The sequence below is a fragment of the Ailuropoda melanoleuca genome, chromosome 8 (genome assembly GCF_002007445.2).
Source record: "Ailuropoda melanoleuca isolate Jingjing chromosome 8, ASM200744v2, whole genome shotgun sequence".
NCBI lineage: Eukaryota > Metazoa > Chordata > Mammalia > Carnivora > Ursidae > Ailuropoda > Ailuropoda melanoleuca.
In genome coordinates this window covers 124371645-124393687 of record NC_048225.1, presented here as the reverse complement: position 1 = coordinate 124393687, position 22043 = coordinate 124371645, and the positions used below count along the sequence as shown (strand labels likewise).

General features: G+C 43.8%; 1 protein-coding gene across 1 annotated transcript; it reads right to left on the bottom strand.

The window, feature by feature from the left end:
* Positions 1-591: 591 nt before the first annotated feature.
* Positions 592-21263, bottom strand: CD48 (CD48 molecule). Its single transcript, XM_002928436.4, has 4 exons — positions 21052-21263; positions 8507-8806; positions 5148-5414; positions 592-3451 (listed from the first exon to the last, which is right to left on the bottom strand). Exons 1-4 carry the CDS (start codon positions 21125-21127, stop codon positions 3372-3374), a joined length of 723 nt encoding a protein of 240 aa, XP_002928482.2. The 5' UTR covers positions 21128-21263; the 3' UTR covers positions 592-3371.
* Positions 21264-22043: the final 780 nt, after the last annotated feature.

Genomic DNA, 22043 nt, shown 5'->3' with positions numbered 1-22043 from the left:
GACCTGAGGTGAAAGCAGATACCTAACCCACCGAGCCACCCAGGGGCCTTGCCTTTTTTTTTTTTTAACACTTGAGTTCACTGATAATCACCCCACTAAGTTTGAAGTATACAAGCCTATGAGGGACTGGGGGATCCATGAGAATAAGCCTTGGTCCTTGTACTAGAACTCCCAGAGAAGGTATGGTCTTGGTGTAAGATACCAGGTATCCTTGAGGCAAACCCAGCTGCATGAGCATACAGGCCCAACCAGTCAAACAGGACCCTGCATTCAGAGAGCCCTTGGATTGGTGCTTTGCTGTCACCATCTTGAAATTCTCAGTCACTTCATCTTTCAACCTGTGTTTTAAGTGAAGTCCTTTGGGACAACGGTGCGAGCACTGAGTGGAGGCAATGCATGCAGTATATGGAATTCCATCCTCTTCCAGCCACCTTGTCCAAATGCAGCACTCGTGGTGCCCCCGAATCCAGAATCCAGGGGATCCACAGTCTGCAGGAGTTCACAGAGACTCAACATGACTTCAAAGGAATTGTGTCATGAAAGCCACCGGTTTCCACAGAGTGTTGGGAAAACGTGTGTGCATCAAGAAGTAAAATAAAAAGTGAAGTTAGTTTATTACATGATTTCTACTGTTCCAGAAAAAACAAAATGCATATGTATGGACAAGCTACAAAATATGAATCGAGTCATTTTGATGATTTCACATACAAATTAAATATTCTCATATTTCATTCAAAACTAACATTGTACAATATAAAAATAACGTTCGTAAAAATAATTTAAATTTTAAATTACTTTACTTAGAACATTACATAACAATTTAAAAAATCATCCCAAGTACAGAAAGGCTACAGAATGAAGGAAAAAACTTTATATTTTAGTACATTGAATGGCACTTTTTTCCTGCTTTTTGCAAAAGGGGCCCCACATTTTCATTCTGCACTAAGTCCAACAAATTAGGTATCTGGCACTGCCATGAGGGAAAGAGGCAGGGAACAGTTGGTGCCAGTGACCTGGGCTGTCAAAGGCGGTATTTGCCTCTCGTCTCCAAGTAACTAGATCCAATCGAAACATGATGCCTGGAGAGGTGTGCCTGTTCCTTAGCTGCCAAGGACTACTTTAATTTTTGATATAAAGTGACATTTCTTTCCTCTTATTCCTTTCCCCCAGAAATGTTCTTTGATTCCATTTGCATGTATGTGTGTGTGTGTGTGAGGATGTCCCTTCAAGAAAACCTCTTCTGCCATGAAAAAAGTGAGGGAAAAGGGAAGGACACTGCATATAGAAAAGAGACCTAGACAGTCCCATTGGAAGGTGCGAGCCCATCAGAGGTGAGGCTGGGATAGAACCACAGGCAGGACTGAAGGGGATGGTGCGAGCCTTAGGGAGTCCAGGCTATCTCGTGGTAACAAACAAAAACCAAGCTTTCTTATGCTTGTTCAGTGTAGACCAGCCAGCCACCTTCCATGCGATGACTTGGACCCAAGCCCCTTGCATGACGTGGCTCCACTTCTCAGAGTCCCTCACTTCCTGTCACATCAATTCCATCCATTTTCTATTGGCTAAAACCAGTCACATGGCCCCAACTACATAGAAAAGGAGCTGAGAAAGGTAGCTTTTCTATTGGCCCATGTATTAGTCAGGGTCCTCCAGAGAAACAGATGAATAAGAGACACACACACACACACACACACACACACACACACACACAGATTTATTATAAGGCATTGGCTCATGCAATTATGGAGGCTGACAAGTCCCAAGGTCTGAGTCATCAGACTGGAGACCCAGGACTGCTGATGGCATCTGAAGGCTGGAAAAAATCCAAATGTCCCAGGTCAAAAGCAGTCAGGCAGAAGGAATTCCTCCATACTTGCGGGAGGGTGAGCTTATTCACACCCTCACCTGATTGAATGAGACCCACACACATTAGGGAGGATAATCTGCTTTACTCAGGCTACTGATTCAAATGTTAATCTTGTCCAGAAAACTGTCCCAGACGCACACATAATAATGTTGGACCAAACATCTGGTCACCTCTGCGCCCAGTCAAGTTGATGCATAAAATTGACCAGGACGGCCCAGGAGGAAAATGAGAGAGTTTGGTGAGCACACAGCATGTTCTGGCACAGAGAAGGGCTGGATGGCAGGGAAGGCTGGTCATGTAGAGGAATAGTGATCTGTGGTGGGACAGTTCCCTGAAGGGGGAACACATCCTTGAGTGGCCCTCTCAACTCCAGGCCCATGAAAGCCTTGGAGGAGAGGAACACACAGCAGAGACCCCAGGTGTTCTGTCAGGGCTGGGCCTGGGGGCTCCTACCTTCCTATAATGGAAGACCTTAGCCAGAACATTTTGTCCATTTGATGGTTTATTAGATCCTGTGACACAGGTAGGACTTGAAGAGTTGCCCATAAAGGCAGTAGGGGTGCTTGGCTCCCCAGGAAAGCCTTGGGAGGGACTCTTTTTATGTGGCAAAGCTGCATGCTCACTCCTGAGGGGTAAGCCTGACCCCATATTCCCAGGAAACCTAAAGAGCACGCTCCTCAGGGAGGAGGCCAGGACTTGGGGAAGGGGAGCTGGAACCCCTGGAGATTTGGCATGGATGTGGCAGCAAAAGTCAAAGATAACACAAATTAAATCGTCAGACACACCAACACGTAGTAACCTATGGTCCCAGGCTCTTCCCCTTTGTATCCAGTTTGTCCGGGCCAATGGAGCAGGCATTGTCTGACAGTTTGACATTGATGGTCACATCATTTATTTAAACAAGAAAACATTGCATAGTGTGAACACATCTTTTGGTGGGAAGAAACCAACCAAGGCATTGCCTATCAAGGCCTGTGCAGACCCTCGTGGGCAGGTGAGACATCAGAGGCAGAAATGGCTGGGTGAAGAGCAGAAGTAATGGAAGAAATGATCCACAGGGTGAGATGGGACCAGAAGAATGGAAAAATGAGATGGGAAGATGATGCGAATAGAAAATGTGGTGACAGAATTTGGAAAGGGAGAAGATGGTGGAGGAGAGGAGGGAGACTGGAGGCTGGGGTCAGGGAGGGGACAGAACAGAGAAAGAGATTGGGCCAGAGCTGGCTCAGCTCGAGCACAGGGGGAGACCAGTGCAGGTGGCGAATAAGAACAAGGGCCTATGTGTGTCTATGTATGTGTGTTGGAAAAGAACAAGGAGATTTAAAATAAAATATTAACTGTAGTTTTAAAAAAAGTTAATTTGAAAATCCTCGTAGGCCCTTCAACAGCACGCTTTCTACCATCCCGTGTAGACAGTGATCCTGTCTTGATTAGCAGCATGGTTGCTGATGAAGGCAAGTCCCAGCTGTCTTGAAGTTTCACTCTTGAGTTAGAAGAGCTTGTCTCAGGTCCATAGGAGGCCAAGAACAATGGGCACCATGACCATTAGCCATGTTGCAATCCAAGCTACTCCAGAGGATCTGGCTGAAAGAGCAAGAAAACCAAATGCTTAGGTGTCTTGACTTTAGGGAAGGAAGGACTGCTTCCCCTCTCCATTTCTCCACCCCACATCCCATCTGTACGAAGAGGGAAAAAGAGAAGGAAGGGGAAGACTGATAGGAAGGGAAGGGGAGAGAAGGAGTAAGAACAGAAGAGAGGGAGGAGAAGACAGGAGAGAAAGCAGAAAAGAAAAAGAAAAAGGGAATGAGTGATACAGTAGGGAAGGGAAATTAGGGGTGCTTTTCTAGGATAATTTGGGTGGCTAAAAGGTGACAGTATTGGTTTAAACCTTCCCAAAAAGGGGCTTTATTATTGTTTTCATCCCCTTTGTAGGTGAGCAGTCACCCTGTTTGATAAAGGATGGGGACTGTGACTCTTCTTTGTTCTGGATCTCAGGATGTGGTGTTCATATGAAGGTGGTCTCACGGTCAGACACTGAACTGTCGCATAGGGTGTGTGGTGGCAGGAGAGACTAGAAGAAGTGTGACGAGTCAGGTGGGAAGAATAAAGAAGAGCGTACAGTTTCCATAATCCGTGTGTGGGAACAGGGGTGAAGAAATCAGCAAAGGTGGGAGAGTAGACTGGGTCCAGGGAGACTGTGAAAGAGCAGTGTCTCTGGAGGCCATGGTCCCTGATGACTGGCATGACAGGGAACTAAGGTGAATGTGGCCACGACAGGCATGAGTTATTCTGGAAGGGCATAGATAGGTGTATTCCGGGGTGTGGAAAGTACAAGACCCACAGTGTTGGGGATAGTAATCTAAATTTATTGAGGGGTCCCCCAAACCCCTAACGTCTCCAGAGTTGAAGAAACTGGTTCTAATTTAAGTACCACTCACTGAAGCCCTGTCAGGCACTGTTCTAGGTAGGGTATCTGTACTGTCTCATTTAGTCCTCATAACAGCATGAGATAAGGATTACTGTTCTGTCTGTTATTTAAGAAGGATACAACCTGGAGAAGGACATGACTTGGAGAAGCTAAGCCGCTTGCTTAGCTATCAAGTGACAATCCCAGGACTAAGCCCAAGTACCTGACTCTAAAACCTGTGAGCTTAGTGCCTGATCCTGGCTATCCCACTATAGGTCCTGTATAGGCCTGACAGAGGGCGGGCAGTGATGCTCAGGTGAGTGGGTCCTCCCAAGAGACAGAGAAATCTGAAACACGAAACCCAGATTCTGTCTTTCTAAAGAGCAGAGAGTCTCTGCTTTAGGGTGGGGCGCTCACTCCTGTTCACTACCTGTTCGTTCTTGTGCTCATCTACTTGGCCCTTCTTTCCTTTGCTGGTTTAGGCCGTCTGCCAGAAACCCCTTCGTGCACCTGTTCAACTGCGTCTGCTCCGCTCTCCCACTTGGGCTTTTCCCCTGCTCCACCCTGACAGCTCCAATGGGCCTACAATTACCCGGGCCTCGGACTCCAGGACCGTGCACTGGCCGAGCGGGGTGGGAGCGCCAGCCACCCTTTGCAGGCGAACACAGTGAGCTCCACAAACGCCAGGTGAGCTTGCTGAGAGAGGGTGGCGGGTCCCGTGGTAGAACCCGAGTCTCTCGGGTCTCTCAGATGCCTTTGGGATCCTCCAGCTGAGCAGGAGGCCGAATAGGATCCCCACATCCTTCTTCACTTCATCCAAAAGAAAGCTAGCTACCCTATGCCCACCCTCCCACCCCCAGGAGTATTTCTTACCTAGTTGACAAGGTAAGGTGAAATAGACAGTGTCATTCTTGCTGCTCACGGGATTGCTGACTTCGCAGGTGTAAGACGTGGAGTGGTTTTCTGAATTAACGGTGATTTCAAGTATAAAACTCTGGGGCCCTGCTGCTAAGGCTCTTGAGTTCCCGTACCAGGTGTAGGTTATGGACTGGTCCGGGATCTTACATGACAGCTGCAGATGACAGATATTGTTCACTTCCTGTTTCTTCTGGATTTCTATGTTAGGTTGAGGTACAGGATCTGAAGATGAGGAGGATGTCGTAAGATGAGACAATGGGTTTGTGCATTTATGAGGCAGTTATGCTTTGAACGTTGAGCCAACAAAATACAAACGGAGGTAGGGAGGGACACTGAGTGCGGCAGAAAGTGGTGTCATGGAGAAGGCTCCCTACACGGGGGAGCCAGTGAGCAGCTTTGACCTCTGGAGGTTCAGACTGGAAGGGCTACTCCTAGCGGGTGAAGCTAAAATGGATCCAGGAGGGGGAGCCATGCACCCAGAAACAAAGTGGGGTTATGACTAGCTGCGGGCCAGAAAGCGCAGCAAAGATCTCCCAGGGTCGGACTTGGTATCCCAACTGTCTGAGCCACATGAGGCTCCTTCTCCAGCACCGGCCCAGTCGGCACCATGGTCAGCCTGTCCATCAAGAGCTCTGGGTTGGGATTCGGCAAGAGTCCTGGGGGAAGAGGTACAACCCTGCACACGGCAGAGCCCTCTCCTGGATTCTGGAAGAGCTATGGAGAAGGGCCTCCTGGAACCCCCAGCACACTGGAGCCACGATGAACAGCACTGTGTTCATTAACTTTGCTACCTCGGGGTTTAGAACAGCGCTTACCAGATAGGAATTTGTAAGTATCTGATGAAAGGATGGATGGAACAGTTATGAGATACAAAGGACAGAACAGTCGCTTTGGAGTGAAACCAGCCTGGGTCTTGGCCTTGGTTCTCACGGAGTGACATTATCAAGATAATTAACCCCTTGAACTTCCTGCCCATGGGTAAACTGACTCTGCCTCATAGCACAACAGTAGTGAGATAACATGGCATTGTCCATGGGGAAGTATTCCTTGCAGGTCGCAAGTTTCCTCTGCATGTCGGAGGTCACCTTATCATCACCACGGTCATCCTGCCACCAGATGGGATGAAAGGTAATCCCAACATCAGCTCCATCCTCTGCCAGGGTCATGTTTTCTGAAACCCTCTGGGCCTTTTCACTCTGGCCATGGGTAAAACACCTGCACGCACAATCAGTGCTGCTCTGGTTGTCAAAGGATTAAAGGTGCCAAGAATTGACCAGATCAGAGCTTGCCTCTGGCTGCAAGTGTATAGGGGGCAATGGGAGCTCTGTCTGTCTGGCCTCCTGAACTCTACACCCATCTCCTATGTGAAACCCCCTGAGACTGCCGGACTTCCCCCTGCATGCTTGAACTGAGCAATTTTCATACTATTTTTCGCCATTTCCTGTGGTCTAGCCTCTTGTCTTACATCTTCCACATTTCACACGGGGAGCAGCACGCGCTGGGTGCTTTGTGGGTGGGGGTCATTGAGCCAGCCGGGGTGGTCTTGGAGCCATCAGAAATTCAGGGGCGGTGCTGAAGAACCAGCTTTCTGCTAATCCCATCCTGAGGGTCTTACGTCCAGGCAGGTGTACTTACGTGGTCACACCAGCTTGTGGAATTTAAAATATTCAGAAATGTTGCAAGCCGATTGTGAAACGATTCGTAAATTGGAGATGGCTGTGGTGGGAGTATTTACCACACAGATTGGTAAATGATACAAATTTGGGCTTTTCTTAACACCCCGTAAGAGACTTTGAATCTTTTCCTGTTCCCAGCACCTCCCGAATTTTCAGCCCATGTGACTTGGAGGAAGTTCATGAGAAGAGGCTCCAGCCTCTTAGAACAGGGACCCCTGAGTTGGGGGCTTGTATAAGATGTTCTTCATTTACACTGTTTTGGGGAAGAAAGATGACAGATATATTCTGAGTATTTCCTAGAGATTTCGTATTTGTATTTTTGGTAATTATCTGGTAGAAGGAAACTGCATGATAAAAGGTTCAGGGAAAAAACCCTTGTTTTCATTTTTGATGTTTCACTCCTATTATCTACTTTGATCCTCATTAACACCCTAAAAGGAAGATATAATTATCTTCGTAATATGAGGGCCCTGAGGCTCTCAGATAGACAACTGTCTTGGATGTCTGCCCCACCCCGCTTCTTTAATTTTTGCCTACTTCGGCACCATCGAGGCCTCCCCAGGAACCATGTTTCTGCCTTAAAATCTGACCCTTTGGGCCATAAATATTTCAATCAATACACGTACCAGAACCAAGTTGGCTTAATCAGTTTCTCTCTTTAAATTTCTCTTTAAATTCTGGGAGTTTAAACCAGGAGTTACAAAAGTCTAGGCTTTGAGAGGTTAAGTCATGTACATGGCAGGGATCAAAAGAGGCACAGTCCACGGACTCCTGAGGCTGGGGACTCTGGGGTGGCCCTGGTTCTCCTTGTTCCTCCTGTTCAGCCCTTCCTAACTCTTCTCAGTTCCTTGAATTGCTTTCAAGAGTTCTAGTTCCTTTAATAGACTCTTTTTTCTCTTTTTCCTTTCTTTCTTTCTTTCTTTCTTTCTTTTTCTTTCTTTCTTTCTTTCTTTCTTTCTTTCCTTTCTCTATTTCTTTCTTTCTTTTTTTTTTTTTTTGCTAAATTTACATCGAACTGGCTTCTGTTACTTGCCACCAAATGAAACTTACCTAATATGGGCACAGAGATGTTAAGATCTTTCTCCAAGGTCACACAGCTAGGAAGTGAGCTAGCAACCAAGGTTTTTAACCCAGGTCTGTCTGATTCCAAGTATAATATCCTAGTCCTTATTCCACACATACCGATTAGGCTAGAGCTATGAGTGGAAGTTTTTGTCCCATCCATTTTGAAAAATAAAAGACCACCTCTAACAGCTCCTGCCCCATCCTGTGTCTCTTGTAACTTTTTCCTTAAGTCTGATGAAGTCTGTGTTCAGGTATATTATTAAAATCAGCTCAGAACTGCTTTGCATTGATCACAGGAGAGCATGAAAAGAATAGAGAGGAAATAATTTCTATGGTTTTCCTCCTCTTCACATCTCAGACTCACTAACGTCAGAAGAACTTTTAAATGTCCCAAGGCTATCAATTTGAGTTCAGCTGACCCAGGCTCACTCCCCAGAGGAAATGGCTCCAGGAGAAATGAATGAAGCCTGTCCTAAGGTTTTTCTGTCCTCCTCCCAGAGAGAGCCCCCATGAACCCTAGGAAACCTCCCAGCGGTCCATCTGGGGCCCTGGAGGGGGATTCCCCAAACTCACCAAACACCTCCAGTGAGATATGCCACTCCTCCTCTTTCCCAGACTCCTTCAACACCCTGAGGATGTAGGTGCTGCTGTCCTCTTTCTGGACATTAAAGATGGACAGTGCTTGGTTTCCATTGAGACTGACCCTGTTCTTAAACTTAGACTTGAATAAGTTAGTCTTGTTGAACTCCCATTCTAGAATCTTCTGATGGGCACTGTAAAGCCAGGTGAGTTGTTCGTAGTTGGTAGACAAATTGGAGATTTGCAGACTCACGTTGCTGCCAGAGATGGCGGTCACCTGATATTCCGAACGACCTGTCAATGAGAGTGAGAGCCGTCTTAGAGAGGGCAGAGGGGCCCAGCAACCAGAGCGTCTGCCTGAGCCGATGGGACAGGGAAGAGAGAAGAGGTTTCTGCTTGGAGCCAGTAAGTATGGTCTTCACTAGACGGCCTGGCCTCTGATCAGGAATTCAGTAGAAGTTGGAGCTTGAGGGTGGGTATGGGGATAGGGCATGTTGCTGATAATCCTTCTAGTTCTGCCCCAGCGGATAAAGAAAAAGGACACTAATGCTGGCCCCGACTCTCTCCCTTGCGCTGGTACCAGTAGCTTTTCAAATAAAATGATGACAAGTCACGTCCTCTCTCCGGGCTTGCATTCCCTGTCGCTTCAGTTTACTTCTCTAGCCGTAGGCAGGAAGCCGAGAAGAAACAAAGTTTGAAGTGAATGGGCACCAGAGCTATTCAGTGGCAAAGTATTATAGAAGCATGAAGGCATTGCAGGAATAAAAATAGTATGCTATTTTCCTGCCATTTGTAATTTTTGTAGTATTTCTCAGCTTTTTAAAATTTGTGCTACGTTGGGGTTTCTTTTCTCATTCTAACTAAATTCACTTTTGTTTCTATTTGTGTTGCTGTTCTGTCTTTTTTCATGAGGGTGCCCAAACCTTGTTTGGTTAAGGCAAGGAAAAGAAAAGATGGCANAATCCTTCTAGTTCTGCCCCAGCGGATAAAGAAAAAGGACACTGATGCTGGCCCCGACTCTCTCCCTTGCGCTGGTACCAGTAGCTTTTCAAATAAAATGATGACAAGTCACGTCCTCTCTCCGGGCTTGCATTCCCTGTCGCTTCAGTTTACTTCTCTAGCCGTAGGCAGGAAGCCGAGAAGAAACAAAGTTTGAAGTGAATGGGCACCAGAGCTATTCAGTGGCAAAGTATTATAGAAGCATGAAGGCATTGCAGGAATAAAAATAGTATGCTATTTTCCTGCCATTTGTAATTTTTGTAGTATTTCTCAGCTTTTTAAAATTTGTGCTACGTTGGGGTTTCTTTTCTCATTCTAACAATTCACTTTTGTTTCTATTTGTGTTGCTGTTCTGTCTTTTTTCATGAGGGTGCCCAAACCTTGTTTGGTTAAGGCAAGGAAGATGCAAGGTGAAGGGAGGTGTGTTGACGCTTTGTGGAGGGAGAAGAACAAGGGAGGCGGATAGAGTTAGGTATCTACATATAGGCTGAGAAAGAACCATAGAAAGAAGCTACCAGTAGAGGAAAAAAGAAATATGACCTATATTACGCTGGCCTAATCTACTGTCACGCAAAACCTCAGTCATATTGTTCAACATCATATAAACATCCGGCTGTTCACATTCCACAAATCCAGCATTTCCAAAAGAATCCTCTTCAACCGATAAAAGATTGAAAGGAATAAGAAAAAAAAAAAGATTGAAAATGCCTGTGTCCCCAGGGCTTTCAAGTTTCTATTTATTAATCCTTCCCACTATCCGTCTCTGCCTAGTGCACACTCAGACATACTCACGCTTTCATTGTCACAGTGCTTCTGATTGGCCCACTCCACACGTTGTCATCTCTGTGACGTAACCAATTCAGTGCCAGTAATGGTCTTTGAAGAACCACTATGTGCCTGGCACTGCGTGAGGCGAGGCTCTGGCATCTGCAGGGCAGACGGGGGCTCTAGCCTCTTGGAGCATGCAGCCCAGCAGGACATTCTCTTCAGGATTTTAAAACCACCAGACATATATTCTAGACTTGTTTTCCATGTGAATTAATAGAAGTAGTGACAATTGACAGCCTAGGTCAGTGTTTTCCAAGGTTGGCACTGCTGACGTTTGAGGCCAGGTAGCTCTCTGCTGTGGGAGCTGCCCTTGTACATTGTAGGATTTTCAGCAGTATTCCTGGCCTCTGCCCACTAGAGACCAGTAGCACTTCTCCAGATGTGACAATCAAAATGTCTCCAGATATCGCCAAATATCCCGCCCCCAATTCTGGCTGAGAACTGCTGGCCTAAGTGATCTTTGGCAGACTCTCCAGGAAGTGTCAGACATATGCTCAGGGAGATAGCACAACTCACAATTGACCCCCTCTTGATTTCTCAGTAAGAAGTGATAGCCAACCACCAGATTGACCTTTTGGGAATCAGTACACGTAGGTAGTGAGGGAGAGAGGAAGGAAAGATACAACATCCTGTGCATGTCTACATCTTAGCAATCATGTTATATTGAAATGATCTGTTTATGTCTCCTACCTGCTTCTATCACCAGACTATAAGCTTCCTAAAGACAGGAAATGAGTCCTATGAGTCTAATTCATTTTCCATTATAGTGTGACAGTTAAGAGCATGGGTCCTGAAATCAGACTGCTTTGGTTCAAATCCTGGCTCTACCACTTGCTAGCCATATAACCTTGAGCATGTTACCTAACCTCTCTTTTTTTTAGTTATTGTCTCATAGAGTTTGTAATGGTTAAGTCTATGTGTCAACTCGACTGGGCTAAGGGTTGCCCAGACAGCTGGTAAAACATTATTTCTGGATGTGTCTGTGAGGATGTTTCTGGAAGAAATTAGCATTTGAATTGGTAAACTGAGTAAAGAGGATCACCCTTACCAATGCGGTGGGCACCAGAATTCATTGAGGGCCCAAAAAGAACAAAAAAGCAGAGGAAGGGCAAATTTACTCTTTGCTTGAGCTGGGACATCCATCTTCACCTACTCTTGGACATTAGTGTTCTTCGTTCTTGGGCCTTGGACTTGGAAGGGACTTACACCCTTGGGGCTCCTGGTTCTCAGGCCTGCGGATTTGGACTGGAACTCCACCATTGGCTTCCCTGTGCCACCAGCTTGTAGATGGCAGGTTTGGGACTTCTCCATACACAGAAGTACACAATATGGGTTATGCTTCCATAATTGCATGAGACAAACCCTCATAATAAACCTCTTTCTATATATTTATATATAGACTATTTACTCTGTTTCTCTGAAGAACTCTAATACAGAGTTACATTAATAAAGCATTTAGAATATAACTTAATACAAATAGTCAATACAAGTAAAGTTTAGCTTAGAATAATACTTGGAAGATTAGTAAGCATTCAATAAATGTCATGTATTGTTTTATTATTGCCTACATTATTTTTTGTATCCATAACACCTAGCACTATGCCTAAGTTATTAAGATGTTTAACAACTGCCATTGAACTTATTTTATTATACCAAAACAGTGGTAAAATAAGGACTACACTAATGATATATTTTTTAGAAATGGATGTTCATATATGAATCTGAAAGACCGAAGAATGTGAAACAAGGGGCCTAAAATCCAAAAAATTGTAGCAGTTCCTGAATCAGCTTTCACTTGTAGTCTAATGGTCTAAAAATAAAGGATGTCAGTATGCACAAGCGATAACACAAAACCAGGTCACTGGCCTAGGACATGTGGTGATGAGAAAGAGGTCCCAGCATCTCTATCAGAACAGACAACTTCCCTAAAGCTTCCTTGGGGCTTGGAGGAAGAAGGATGCATCCAGTGAGAAAGAATGAAGAATACACAGCACATAGACTTATGATCCAGGACCAGTTATACCTTGCATCCTTTCTCCTTGTGAGAATGGAATCTGCTTTATAAGGACAAAGAGAGCATGTTTGGCAAGGGTATTCCCAAGATGATCAAAAGAACTTCAAAATTCAGCGTGAGGAACAGGGAGAAACTATAGCAGACACCTAGTCACTAATTTTGTAAGCTTTCTCAAAGGCAAAGACAATATCTTGCTCAATTTTGAGTCCCCTCAATACTCGATTGACATCTAGGATTTAGTAGATGATGAATGAATGGATGACAGTGACAAAATGTATATGTAAGTGCTCCCAGTCTTCTTCTTTTCATGACCTCCTACTAGCCAAAAATGTTTTTCATATTTTTACTTTCCACTCAGCTTCTCCCTCTTGTTTACTTCTTAAGACCAGTTTGGACTGATGAGACAGGAAGGAAAGGAAGAAATAAGCAAATACCAAGGCCACTCAAGCTGGTTTAGGAAATAGGGGTGTTAGCAAATTGGGGTTCAAAAGAGTAAGACTGTCTGGGTAGAAGATGGATGGGATGGTTTGAGAAGACTGAAGAGGACAGGAAAGGTGGGTGTAGGAAGTGTTGCTGTAGTTTATATATTGGATTTCCTTTAACATCTTTTGAGAGACTGTAAGTAGAAATTTGAGTTACTATTTAGTTACTTATGACCAATGAACTGTGTTTCTTAAATATGAAAATGTGCCCAAACTGACCAGTGGAACCCTGTCTAATGGCTGGATCCTGATAATAGTTAATAAATGAATAAAATCAATAATAAATGAATAAAATATGACTAGACAAAGAAAGCAGAGGAGCAGTGGAAAAGGTGCCCAGGAAGTCTCAAAAAAAACCCAACAACATAAAAATATGTTGAATATGGCATTCAAGTTTTCAGATATCGAAAGTCAATGCAAAGCAATTAAACCTTGCAATACCAATACAGCAGCCTCAGAAGGGCTGAGGTCGAGCTTGAAAACAGGNAGAAGGGCTGAGGTCAAGCTTGAAAACAGAAAATGGAAGAAAGAATTTTGGTTTGAATATCTAATGAAAGGGTAGCCTGGAAAAGCAACATAAACCTGAAGATAGAAGCAGTAGAAAGAATGCTTGACTGACCATTTAAAAAGGGATAAAAGATATTCTGGTCTTCTGAAAGAATGCTATAATTCATTCACAAGTTAAAGAAAAAACATGTATTAATTTTACAAATATAGATTGCAAAATTAATGCAGAAATGAAGTAATACAATTTGGGGTATCAAGATGGTGGTTTAGTCTGCTAATTGTCTACTAAATTCAGATAAATTGGTATCTTTCTTACCTATAGTATATTTATGGGGTTTTTTTTCATTTTTGAAGTAAATTGACATCTTGATTTGCCTTCCTAACAATTGCTTATGTTCGAAGGCAGGAGAAGTAACTGTAAAGAAAGTTAATTCTAACAGGAAGAAGTATTCAGTTATGTGTCTGCATGCATGGGATAAAGTTTCTGTGTTTACGTGCAATTTACAATAAAAAAAAAAAAAGCAGCTTTTTCCTGTGCCTAGCCATGTTTCCTGTCTGTAAAAAAGCAAAACTGAAATGGGGAAGGAGGGAAACAGATCAAAGAAAGAGATCATTTCATACCAAAGAGTCTACCCAGGAAAGTGAAAGAGGTACAGAAGAGGAAGTTCTCATCACTCTAAAATGAAGTCACATGGCTTCTAAAACCATTAAGGAAGAAAAGACGTGAGTTTTAAAGATACTAATATGGAGTTACCAAGAGCTCTCTGATGAGAGCAACCATTTAACCAACTCGTACAACCTTTTAAGGAAGTAATATTTAAAACTGAAGTATAATGGACATACATTATATCAGTTTCAGGTGTACACCATAATAACTCGACATCTGTATGCATTGTAAAACGGTCACTACGATAAGTCTAGTTTGATGACTTTCTGTAGTGTTATGCTTAGATTCCCTTCTCACCATCTTTTGTGGATCTATTATAGATTTTTGCATTGTGGTTAACCATGAGGCTCACATATGACAGGCTATATATATATATATATATATATATATATACACACACATATATATATCAGTCTACTCTAAGTGGCTAGCAAGTTAAGTTTGAATGCATTCTAAGACCTTGCAGTTTTATTTCCTTCTACCACATTTTATGTTGTTGATATCACATTTTACGTCTTTTTATTTTGTGCATCTCTTAACTAATTATTGCAGTTACAGTTATNTATATATATATATATATACACACATATATATATCAGTCTACTCTAAGTGGCTAGCAAGTTAAGTTTGAATGCATTCTAAGACCTTGAAGTTTTATTTCCCTCTACCACATTTTATGTTGTTGATATCACATTTTACATCTTTTTATTTTGTGCATCTCTTAACTAATTATTGCAGTTACAGTTATTTTTTTTACTACTTTTCTCTTTTAACCTTCATACTAACTTTGTAATTGATTATTCCGCTACTTTTACTATATATTTACCTTTACCAGTGAGACTTTTACTTTCACATGTTTTCTTCAGCTTAAAGAAGTCCCTTTAACATTTCTTTTAGGACTGGTTTAGTGGAGGCGTACTCCTTTAGTTTTTGCTTGTTGGAAAACTCTACCTCTCCTTCAATTCTGAATGGTAATCTCGTTGGGTAGAGTATTCTTGTTTGGAAGTTTCTTACTTTCAGCGCTTTGATTATGCCACTCCCTCCTGGCATGCAAGTTTCCACTGAGAAATCTGCTGATAGCTTTATGGGTGTTCCCTTGTATGTAACTAGTTTTTTTTTTTTTTCTTGCTGTGTTTAGGATTCTCTCTTTAACTTTTGACATTTTAATGTCTTGTTGTGAGTCTTTCTATGTTTATCTTATTTGGAAATCTCTGGAATTCCTGGATCTGATGTGCGTTTCCTTTCCCAGGTTAGAAAAGTTTTCAGTCATTATTTCTTCAAAGAAGTGTTTTGCCCCTTTCTCTCTCTCTTCTCCTACTGGGAGCCCCACAATGCAAATGTTATTCCACTTGACACTTTTCCATGGGTCCCTTAAGCTATCTTCACTTTCTAAAAATTCTTTTTTCTTTTTGTTGCTCTGCTTATGTGAGTTCCACTGCCCTGTTTTCCAGTTCACTGATTATTTCTTCTGCATCACCTAGTCTGCTATTGAACCCCTCTGGCGCATTTTTTCAGTTCCATTGTCACATTCTTCAGCTCTGTGACTTCTGTGTTGGGTACTTCCTCAAATTTTCTCTTTGTTGAAGTTCTCACTGTGTTCATCCATTCTTTCCCTGAGTTCAGTGAGCATCTTTATGACTGTTCTTTGAACTCTTTATCAGGTTACTTTTCTCCATTTTTTTTTGAGTCTGAAATTAATTCTTTTATTCGAATATGTAATTCTATTATATGTCAGTTTTTTTTCTTATAATAATATTTTTTAAATTATATTATGTTAGTCACCATACAGTACATCCCTGGTTTCTGATGTAAAGTTCAATGATTCATTAGTTGCGTATAACATCCAGTGCACCATGCAATATGTGCCCTCCTTACTACCCATCATCAGCCTATCCCATTCCCCCACCCCACTCCCCTCTGAAGCCCTCAGTTTGTTTTTTTCTGGGATTTTGTCTTGTTCTTTCATTTGGAATATATTCCTCTGTTTCCTCATTTTGCTTTACTGTCTGTTTTGTTTCTATGTGTCAGGCAGAACAACTACCTCTCCCAGTATTGAAGTGGTGGCCTCTGTAGGTGATGAATCTTATTATTTAACCCTGCCCCAGTTCCTGGTTGTCTCTTGCACTGTCTCTGATTACTTCAGACCCATGGAGCCCAGAAACACAATCCCCCCACACCACCAAAGAGGATGATCAGGGGGCATCCTTTGTGTGAGCTGTGTGTGCCTGCTGGTTTGGAGGGATTATGGGAGGTGGGAAGAGAGCAGGACACTAACCCACTTAGGAAGTAGCATGGAAGGTTAAGGCTGCATGAGCAGCACAACAGAGCAGGTGCTAGCAGGTTAGAGTGAGAGTGCAAGAATGGCACCCAACAGCACTAGCAAGCTAGAGACGGAACATAAAAATGACACCACCAGCACCTCCATTCCTGGATAGAGTCCCAACAGGCTTTTGTCCTTGTGGAAGACCCTATGAGATCAGCAAATTAATCTCCTTCACATATGATCTAGGCTCTTTACAAACTGTGTTTTTGGGCTGACTCATAGAAGGAGTGAATCTGCATGTGAGCCCTTTAAGAGTGNGTGAACCCTTTAAGAGTGGAATCTCCATTCCCTACAGTCCTATGGTTCTCCTGGGTATAAGCTCCACTGGTTTTCAAAGCTAGATATTTGGGGGAGGCCTTGTCTCTCCAGTGCAGGTCCCAAGTGTTAGGGTACCATATAGGGCAAAAAACCCTTATTCCTCAGAGAAGAGTTCTATATTTGTGGGAACACTTCCCAATGGTGGGTTGCCATGCCAAGGGTGGGATTTTGGTGATACTGCTTCTCTGCCTCTCCTAAACATCTTGATGTGACTCTTTTATCCTTTGTTGTACAGTAGCTGTTCAGCTAGTTCTCAGGTTCTTTTCAGAGAGAATTGTACTGTAGGTAGTCGTAGATTTGTGTCCATGGAAGGAGATGAGTTCAAGATCTTACTATGCTACCATCTTGAACTGCCTTCTATCTTAAGGAAGTAATTTGGCAATAGATATCAGGACCCCAGATCTTTTCATGGGTGGCAAGAGTACTATTTCCTGAGATGAGAAGACTAATGAGTTTACTAGGCCAGATTGCAATAGGTCAAGAACTCAATGGAACGCGAGGGAGAGGAGACAACAAAAGTACTCTTCTTAGACATTTCAGTGTGAATGGGAGGGAAACTGGTAGGGCATTGTGTACAGGGACATGGAAGGTAAAAAGAGGTTTTTGGTTTTATTCTTTGGTTGTTTTTAAGAAAGAAAAAGACAAGCTATGATAGGTCAAGGGAAGGAGCCAGAGGAGAAGGAGACATGGAAGAGAAAGAAGGTGACCAATGGCACTGGGCTAGAGGAAGTTTAGAGCAGAGTTAATGGCCCAGGTCTTGCCTGGAAGGGAAGACACTTCATGCTTTGAGGGAAAAGAGAAGGAGGAAAAGACAGTTAGGGAGGTAGAGAAGTTTGTAGTTTAGAGGTGGTAGGCAACAAGTTGAGAGGCTTTCTGCCTAATGATCTCCAGTCCCCATTTTTTCAGTGAAATAGGAGGCAAATTCTTTGCTGAGATCCCAGCTTGACTGAAACAATGATTCACAATTTCCTCCCTCCCTCTCTTTTTCCTTCCCTCCATCTATCCATCCATCCATACACACATACATATGTACAGCAATTTATTCATTTATTCACTCTTCCAATAAACGTAGAATAAGCACTTACTATGGACTAGATTCTGTGGTAGGCACCCCGCACAGCATGAAAGAGGCATAGCTCCTTACCTTAGGGGGCTTCCGTTCTAGCGGATAGAGACAATTACTCAGATTATTCCACTATTGGTGATAAGTGTTAGGATAAGGAAAATATGGAATACTAAGGGAACACATCACTTGAATTTAGGGGTCAGGAGTGGCTTCCATAGGAAGTGTGAATAGGAATTAGTGTAAGTAGAAATTAGCCAGGAAAAGATGAGGACTGGGAGTAATCGATGTTCCAACTAGAGAGGAGAAGAAAAGTACCAAGTGCTCAGAGACCACAAAAGCAGATCCATTCAAGGAAGTGGAAGTAGTGCAGTTGGTTAGAATATCAACTGGGGGAAGGGAGGAAGTGGCCACGTGACCTAGCGCAAACTTATGCTCAGTGTCTGCTGTCACTCTCGTCCACTATGGTGACCACTGCTGAGTATGTAAAAGAAGAGTAGAATACACGGGTAACCATTATAGAAAACCCAGGCCAATGGTAGTATGGTAAATACTAGACAGAGAGAAGAACTGAGTTTAAAAAAAAAAGAGCTTTTAAGCAGGATAGGAAACTATCGTAGTCTTTGGATGAGAGAAAATGACGTCCTGATTTAGAACAGGTAGTTTGATCTGCCAGCAGAGGTGAATGGAATTAGATATATTTGAGAGACTTTTCGAAGGTATAAGTAATAGGACTTACTCATTGGACGTGACAGGCGAGGAAAAGAAAGGAGGTGAGAATGGCTTCCAGAATTCTGGCTTCAGTAATTGGACATAGAGATGTCGTTTACTGAGAAGGAAATTGGACATACAGATGTCGCTTACTGAGAAGGAAATTGGACACAGAGATGTCATTTATTGAGAAACCAAGCAGCAGAGGAACACCCTCCCCTTGGTCATGGCCTCAGTGAGGAGGAGACAGCAGAAGTATGACTCATAAAGTGAGGTTAGAAAAGACCATGTTGCGTTTGCCTACTTCTCTCAAGTTACTCACCCCGGGAGGTTTGGCCGCCATGTTAGAAGATCAGACACACAGCCATTGTAGTATTACTCAGCCTAGGCACCAGTCACATGAGGGAAGAAGCCTCAGAGACGACCCTAAGCCCCACCATGATGTATCCCATGATACTACATGAGATATCCCAAGGTGCTGAGCACAGCCCACCCCCTCATTTGTGCACAAAATAAGTGATTATTATTTTAAGCTGCAGAGTCGTGGTGGCTTATTACACAGCAATAGATAGCCAGAACAAAGATGATGAATTAGATTTTGGTCGTATGTCTGGATAATCTGGAGATGTTTAAAAGGCAGTTAAAAATTCAGATCTGGGGGTAAAGAGAGAGCTCTGGGCTCTGAAGTTTACTTTGGGCTTTTATAGGTCTCAGACTGTGTGTGTCACATTTGCAAAGCAATTCCACATTCTTTATTTGATTTGATCCTCATAATAATCCCTTGAAAAAATGGGAAGCATATTATTATACCCATTATAGAGTTGAGACAGCAGAAGCCCAAAAAGCTTTTATGATTTATAGAAAATCCCATAGCTTGGAACTCAGATAAAACAAAGGTCTTCTGATTCCAGTGCATGCTGCTTCCATTGCACTCTGCTAAGTGCTATGGCAGACGGGGAAGATGCCCAGCACTGGAGGGTACTTGCAATCAGAGAGCTGATTTCCTCCTTGAGCCTGATGAGGGATGAAAGAGGAGATTTAAAAATGTTTCTCAAATTTTTCCACAAAAGTATCCCTTACCAGGGAGGAGAGAACTACTATGTTCCCAGGAAGACCCAGACATACAGCCCAAAAGAAAGTTCTTTGAAGTCATTCATTCATGTATTTAACAATTATTTATTGCGCCCAGGCTATGTTCCAGGCACTCTGCTAAGTTTAGCACTGTACATGGTCTCCATCCTCATGTCCTCTCGAGGAGACAAATAATCAAACAAGCAATTCACCAATCACGAGCTGGAGGCTGACAGAAGGAAGTCACATAAAAATGGAAGCCTACGGAAGAGGCAGAGGGAGAGGACGGTGCAGTGAATCTTGGGCAGAAGGAGAAACCTAGCCGTAACAGAGAAAGCACCTCCTTCAAGGCAAACAGCAAAGTTAAATGTAAATGATATGATTAATAGGGGGAAGTTACAAACTGGGGATAAGATGATCATTTGTGGGCATAATCTATGCCAAAGAGATTCAAACACATTGCCCTTGTGGCTAGAGAGTGTCCTGAAATATTCCAGTTCTCTTAGCAGCACTATCTTTCCCAAAAGCTGGATTAATAGGTCCCATCAGCCCCCACTCCCAGGGCCGTATCAGTGTTCTGAGTTGAGTCAGCCCCATGGAGCCCATACAGCTACGAAAGCCCTGAAGACACGGTGTCTCTAGACGTACACAGTCATCAGCCAGATCCCAAGTCCTGCCACCCTGAGAAGTCTGGCAGGAGTGACAACAGGGTGTGACTAAGCATGTGTTGGTTGCTGGTCCTTGTTCATTGTTACTCTTTTTTTCCCCCATAGTGGTGAGCACTAAAGCCTTTGACATGAAAAAGACCAGAGTATCTCTTAGGGGAAATAGTGAGAAAGGCAGTAGCTGAACTCCCCCTTCTCTGCTGACCTGGAAAGAAAGGTGCTGGAAGGTGAACAGCGGTAACAGAAAGGAAAGTTAACTCAGTCCCTGGGTACATGAGGGGGACCAGAACAGCCCAGGGCAGGGGAATGACCCGTAACGCTTAACAACTAGATGCTGGGGGCTCCTTTGATATTGAGGCGCCTCGGGTCTCTGCTCAGACCCTCATTCAGAGACCCTAGAGAAAGCAATCCTCTCCCAGCATTCTTTCCCACAATTTAAATCTCTCTTTGGGACAATGACAACATCATTTACCTTTGTTCAGGACACAACCCCTTGCATAGACAGAGGTCTCCAGAAGGCCTCTGGGAGCACAGTGTACCAAGCAGAAAATGGGGCAGCTGTCAAGGGGAGCTTCCTCTCATTTAAAATGCAAAACAAAACAAAACAAAACATCTTCCAGACCACAAAGCATGGAACACAATCTGAGGGGCCTACTTCCCCGTCTCCCTCAGGTCCTGTTTTTGTCATGAGCCCTTGGGAAAAGAGAGAGGTTGGTTCTCCAAGGCTCAGGAAGTTTCCCCAACGTGCCACAGCCCTCCTAGCAGCATAGAAGTATCTGCTGTCTGGAGACCACACTCCACGTTCAGGACTCAGCCTCACCCTATACCCCCTTTCCCGTCTCACCCGTGCCTTCAGTACACAGTCACATGCACACAACTTGTGTAAAGTACCTTGAATGCCGGTTGCCAGGAGCAAATGAAGCAGCAATAGAAGTTCCAGAGCCAGACACCACCTTTGGAAGCACATGTTACTTCCCAGGAACGCTGGAGACAGGCCAGAACCAGGCTAGAGAGAGAGCGAGGGCTCCAGAGCCCTTGAAATCATGGCCCAAGGTTAGAGAAAGAGTTGTTGACCTTTTCGACACTCAGCAGTTCATGGGTGGAGCTCGGAGACCAGAAACAGGAAGCCCCCATATCTGAGGGCACCACGGAAGCAAAATGAAATTAGCTATTTTGTTTGAATGTGAAGTTGGTTCTGTTTTCTGGAGAAAGGATACATAGCTTCTAGCGGATTCTCAGAGGGCCCAAAAGAAGAGAAAAGAAAAGATTCAAGTCCCCTGTGAGAGAATATCTGGTTTTGGTTTCCCAGGCGGGAGTCACCCTGATTAATCCAGAAGTTAAATTAGTAGGTACCCATAAAACCTGCAGGGGAATTCTGGCCTGAGCCAACCCGAAGTCATGAGAGGGTCATATATGTGTCATTTAGCAGAAAATCTAGGCAATCACATCTCCCATGCCCTAGCCCCACCCTCGGGCTCCTCCTCCTTTATGATAAAGGATAGGCCAACCTAAACAGTTAGGTTGGCCTCTCCACTGAACATTAGTAGAAAAAGCAAAATTACTTGGCCCAAAAGAATGGATTTCCCAGGCTTGTGGTCTAAGAAATTTCAGGCCCATCCCTCTTGAATCTAAATGAATTATTTGCCCACCTAAGGCACTTTGGGAACCCATAAGGCAAGCCACGGTCCCTAATACAGCATATTTGTAGCTGTTTTTGAATTGGAGACATTTCTGATTCAACATAGAGAAGCCCAGTAAAAACATTGCTCTCCTCAATTTGTGAACTCCTGTGATAGAAGTAGTTACTCTTCCCCAAAGATGGGCATGGGGAAACTGAGCCAGCTCAGTGCCGTAAACTGCACAGGACCTCGCATTCACTGGAA

What these genes read in the sequence shown, in the direction of transcription:
- CD48 (XM_002928436.4), bottom strand. Translation starts at nt 21,127, where the DNA reads ATGTGCTTCCAAAGGTGGTGTCTGGCTCTGGAACTTCTATTGCTGCTT. An exon ending in TATCTCACTGGAGGTGTTTG is followed by an intron (nt 5,415 to 8,506) that starts GTGAGTTTGGGG and finishes CCTCATCTTCAG; the next exon opens with ATCCTGTACCTCAACCTAAC. An exon ending in CACCTTACCTTGTCAACTAG is followed by an intron (nt 3,452 to 5,147) that starts GTAAGAAATACT and finishes TTGCTCTTTCAG; the next exon opens with CCAGATCCTCTGGAGTAGCT.